Source organism: Sprattus sprattus (assembly GCF_963457725.1).
Source record: "Sprattus sprattus genome assembly, chromosome: 5".
Classification (NCBI taxonomy): Eukaryota; Metazoa; Chordata; class Actinopteri; order Clupeiformes; family Clupeidae; genus Sprattus; species Sprattus sprattus.
This window is the reverse complement of record NC_137924.1, coordinates 32,575,034-32,580,033: the sequence shown is the minus strand read 5'-3', so window position 1 is coordinate 32,580,033 and position 5,000 is coordinate 32,575,034. Positions and strand designations below refer to the sequence as shown.

Genomic DNA, 5,000 nt, shown 5'->3' with positions numbered 1-5,000 from the left:
CTCTCTCTCTCTCTCTCTCTCTCTCTCTCTCTCTCTCCCTCTCTTCTCTCCATATGGTTCCTTTAGTCATGCCCTCCCCTCTGATGGTTTGTCAGGAGGTCACCCCCGAGCAACAGCAGCCCATAATACTCCCACATATTGACCTCGGCTGTAATGTGACCTCCTTAACCCCCCACCCCAACACTAATGCACTCCTGGCCCAAATGGTGCAGATCACAAGGTGCTCTTTGCCCCCCACGTGTAAGCAAGTCAGTGTGTGGTGTGTGGTGTGTGGTGTGTGGTGTGTGGTGTGTGTGTGTGTGTGTGTGTGTGTGTGTGTGTGTGTGTGTGTGTGTGTGTGTGTGTGTGTGTGTGTGTGTGTGTGTGTGCTGAGGAGGTTGGGTAGTTAGTTCATGAGGGCCACAGGTTGACCCCTTTCACCAACATCCTGATAATTTATTCCTGAAACACGGCTGAGTTTCAGACGAGGGTAAGTGTTAGGGGTTGAGGTTAGGCAAAGGTTAGCATTTGCTGTGATGTTTGTGTATCTTTGGGATGGTATAGGGTTAGGCTAATGCTAGCCTTAGCGGTTTCACTTGTCTATCCATGGGAGGTTATAGGATAAGGATAAGGCTAAGGCTAGCTTTAGTGGAGGATTTTTGAATCTATGGGACGTTATAGGGTTATCCTAAGGCTAGCTTTAGCGGTGACATTTGTGTATTAATGGGATGTTATTGGATAAGGATAAGGCATGTTACTACCCACAAGGTAACCAGCAATGGATTGAATCAATCACAGCCCTGCGGTGTCCGTCGTTTCAACGGATAGTTAAAAAATTTGGGAGGTGCGCGTCAGGCCACGGAGAGGTATTCGGAGGGGGTTTGCATCGACGCAGAGGGCTCTGTGTCTGCTGATACGGACGACAATAACTTAGCCTTAAGGCCCTCTGATGGCAGCCTTCAGTGGGGAATCAAGGAATGCACCAGATGTTCTGCAACATCCATTGACGATGTTACCTTCCAAACGGGGAAAACATAACTTATTTAGCGATAGCTTAAAACAATGACAGAGACACAGTGTTTAAATAGCCATTTAAATTTACAGTGTCTAGATAGATATTACTATCCCAAAAGTCATGCTTTTAACCCACAGTCCCTTTTTGTTTGTTCTTCATGTATTTCTTTGCTTTTTCTTCATTCTTTTCCTGTCTTTCTCTTTCTCTTATTTTTACCGCCCTTTCTCTATTTCCCTATCTAACTGCCCTGTGTCATCCCCCCCCCCCCCCCCCCCCCCCCCCTATTCTCCTCTGCCTTCTCTGCCTGGTCATGTGCGGTGAGAAATAGTTCAATTTGAAAGCCATCCCCATGTCGTGAGCCGAGAGCCGTGAGCCACAAGCCCAGTGTGTGTGTGTGTGTGTGTGTGTGTGTGTGTGTGTGTGTGTGTGTGTGTGTGTGTGTGTGTGTGTTTTCCCAGAGCAGTGTTGTCAGCGAGGCCCATTCGGAATGACTGGTGGCACCCATTGGCCTTCCTCAAAGTTATCTCTGATTATTTGTGTGCCGCCGCTCCTCCTGACAACAGTGTGGACCTGGATTGATATGGCTCTGTCTGTGTGTGTGTGTGTGTGTGTGTGTGTGTGTGTATGTGTGTGTGTGCGCGTCTCTGTGTGTGTCTCCCTTTCTGTGTTTGGGTGTGTGTGTGTCTCTGTCTCTCTCTCTCTTTATGTGTTTGTGTGTGTGTCTGTGTGAGTGTGGACAGGTGGGAGTTTCATTGTATTTATGTGTGTGTGCTTGGTGTAAATAGTTTTTGTCCCGGTTGTGTCGGTGGCTGTGGGATTAATGTGAGTGGGTCTCTGTGCATGTGTGTTTATGGTGTGTGTGTGTGGGTGTGGGTGTGTGTGTGCCTTTGTGTTTGTGTCTCTATGTTGTCTGTGTGTGTGTGTGTTTGAGTGTATTTATGTCTGTGTGTTGGGTGTAAGTAGTTTTTTTTCCCTCTGTTGTGGGTGTGTGTTGGTGGATGTGGGATTAGTGTGTGTGTGTGTGTGTGTGTGTGTTTGTGTGTGTGTGTGTGTGTGTGCGTATATGTGTGTGTGTGGCTGCTTCTCCTGCCGCTGGGCTGCCTCTCTCTCTGCTTTATGAGTTCCTGCCTACTGATAGCCTTTATCACCAGCCACCAGAGCCCAGCAGTTTACTGCACACCATCCACTATATATATATATGTGTGTGTGTGTGTGTGTGTGTGTGTGTGTGTGTGTGTGTGTGTGTGTGTGTGTGTGTGTGTGTGTGTGTGTGTGTGTGTGTGTGTGTGTGTGTGTGTGTGTGTGTGTGTGTGTGTCCGTGTGTCCGTGTATGCACTGGCATTGTCTGTTTCTATGTGTGTGAGTGTGCTGTGTGTTTCTGGGTCTGTCTCTGTGTATGTGTGTGTATGTACTAGCATTGTGTCTGTGTGTGTGTGTGTGTGTGTGTGTGTGTGTGTGTGTGTGTCTGTGGATTTATAGAGAGGGCACAGAAAGGGCAGTGAGAGTCAGACAGAGGCTGGGATTCATAGAATAACACGGAAAACAGGGAAAAGAGAAAGAGAGAGAAAAACAAGAAGCCAACTGCTTCCGACAGCCATCCAGGCATTTCAGCACAAAGAATCCACTGCAGTGTCTCTCCCTCACAGAGCTAAAGACATTTAGTCCACCTGATGGCATTATAGGACCCCAGCTTTACCATTTAGCAAGTGGAGACAGCAAACGGTCGTCTTTCAGTTGCTTCATTTCCAGGTTTTAGAACAGAAAACCTGTTTATAAGTCTGTCTTTTGGTGTTCTCTTTCCTCTAATATGATGGGACTAACAAGGCCCAAAGGCCGTGTGTAGGTTCTTGTTTTGAAGAGTAGGAGGATGTAGTTGTGACAGTCTAATATGTTTTTAATGGCCCTCACCCATTGCAGTAAATGTTACACACTGTCCTTTGGTCCGCACCTGCAGTAATGGCTGTTGGTAATGGCTGATGATGGACTAATGGGTTTTAAATGGGGGTGTTGGTGTTGGTGGTGGGCTGGCTGAGTGGAGGTGGTGGGCAGGTCATGTGGAGGTTGTGGGGGATCGTGTAGGAACATTGTGTGAATGACGTGGTGAAGTTGTGGGAATGTTGTAGAAATGTTGTAGAAATGTTGTAGAAATGTTGTGGGAATGTTGTGGTGACGTTATGGGGATGTTGTTGGAATGTTGTGATGACGTTGTGGGAATGTTTCCTCAGGACTCTGGGCTTACACATCCGTGGCGTGGAGGAGAACAGTCGCTCCAAGAGGGAGGGGATCTTTCATGACGACGAGTGCATTGTCCGCATCAACGACACCGAACTCATGGACAAGACATTCAGCCAGTGAGCAACTACGCACGCACGCACTCACACACACACACACACACACACACACACACACACACACACACACACACACACACACACACACACACACACACACACACACACACACACACACACACACACACACACACACACACACTTGCACATGGTGCTGTCTCTTTTTCTCTCTGTCCCTCTATCTCTAATGCAGATATTTCAATTGCTAATGCACACATTTAACCAAAAGTGACATACACACACACACAAACATACAAACTACACAGTCTCTCTCCCTTTTCTTTCACACACTTTAACTCCTTGTCCCTTTCTCTTCTCCCAGCTCTCTCTTCCTCCTGTCTATCACTCTCTCTCACACACACACACACACTCCTCCTCTGTCACTCTCTCTCTTGTTTATCTTCCTCTCATCCGTCCATCCTTTTGTCTTCATTGTTGTTTCTTTCTCTCTCTCTCTCTGTTTGTGTATCATTGCTGTGAAAATACACAGTCTGTCCAGAGACCATTGTTTCAGAGACACCAGCTCCCTGTGTGAGCACTGGACATACTTCAGAGAGAGCGGAAACACTTGTTTCCCACACGCACACACACACACGCACATGCATGTTTTTTTATGGTGTGTGTGTGTGTCTGTGTGTGTGTCAGATTGAACTCGACCACCAGTGATGATCATAAGTAAGGCATTTGGGACTGTGTTTATCTTCAGTCTCAGACACTAGACATGGCACAAGAGGCTCCAACTGATAAGACATCAAAATGTTTATTTGTTTTGATTTCTCCTCAAATACTCGAAGGAAGATGAACTCCTGCCACATAAGCTCAGTTTTCCCTTTAGAAATGTTTAGTCACGGCCACCACAGGGTCAAACACGCGTTGTTGGCCGTTGCTGCGGACCATCATTCTGTTAATAACTTCAAGTCCGTCTCGCGCATGAACCTCCTGGGATGTCAGAGGCGCAGACACGTCGGCTCTTTAAACCGTGCCTTTGACGAATGTAGGGATGTGAAGTCATTTTCTAAAGTACAAACCCGATAGCCATTTGTCTTAATCTTTTTAACCAGCGCCTAAGATGGATGGCCCGTGTTTGAGAATTGAATTAGAGTTAACTAATATGAGTTTAAGAGACGGCGCTGCCATTGGTTTGGAGCCGGCCTCATCAGTCTTGTCCTGTAATCAGCGCAGATTACTGTCCTCTGCCAGAATGGCTCTTATCTGTGCAAACGACACCACGCCAACAGACACAGATACGGGGGCCGGGGTGTGTTCACATTCGGCAAACAGTGGCAAACTAATTTTCTTTCAACTTTAAAATTTGAATATTTGTGTGTAAACGTTCCAAGTTGTTCGATTGAAACTCTAACTTTAGTTTAGCATCCATTTGCCTGTGCGTTTCTGTTTGTTCGCAAAAGTTTGCGGTGAGCTCAAAGCATAACCAAAAACTGTTTGAAAACGTTGCCTATGTTAATTCTTATAGCATTGCCATTTGTTTGCAATTTTGAACGCAGTTCACACACTATTTTTTAAAAACAGTGTGTGTATTCCACAGGTGATTAGTCATATTTAGTCTAGAGCGTAGGCTGGAGTTTGGGGGAAACTGATCTGTAAGGAATGGGGTTGCAAGCCTGAGTATGGGCCCTGTAGTGTAGGGTGTGTGT

General features: G+C 46.5%; 1 protein-coding gene across 1 annotated transcript in view; it reads left to right on the top strand.

Annotated features, from left to right (window-relative positions):
- The window catches only part of pard3bb (par-3 family cell polarity regulator beta b), a gene marked incomplete at its 5' end in the record, with an annotated part of 350,920 nt that overhangs the window by 119,763 nt on the left and 226,157 nt on the right, over window positions 1-5,000 (top strand). The window contains one exon of the mRNA XM_080839773.1: window positions 3,220-3,345. Within this exon, the coding sequence (XP_080695899.1) occupies window positions 3,220-3,345 (126 nt within the window). The remainder of the gene's footprint in view (window positions 1-3,219; window positions 3,346-5,000) is intronic.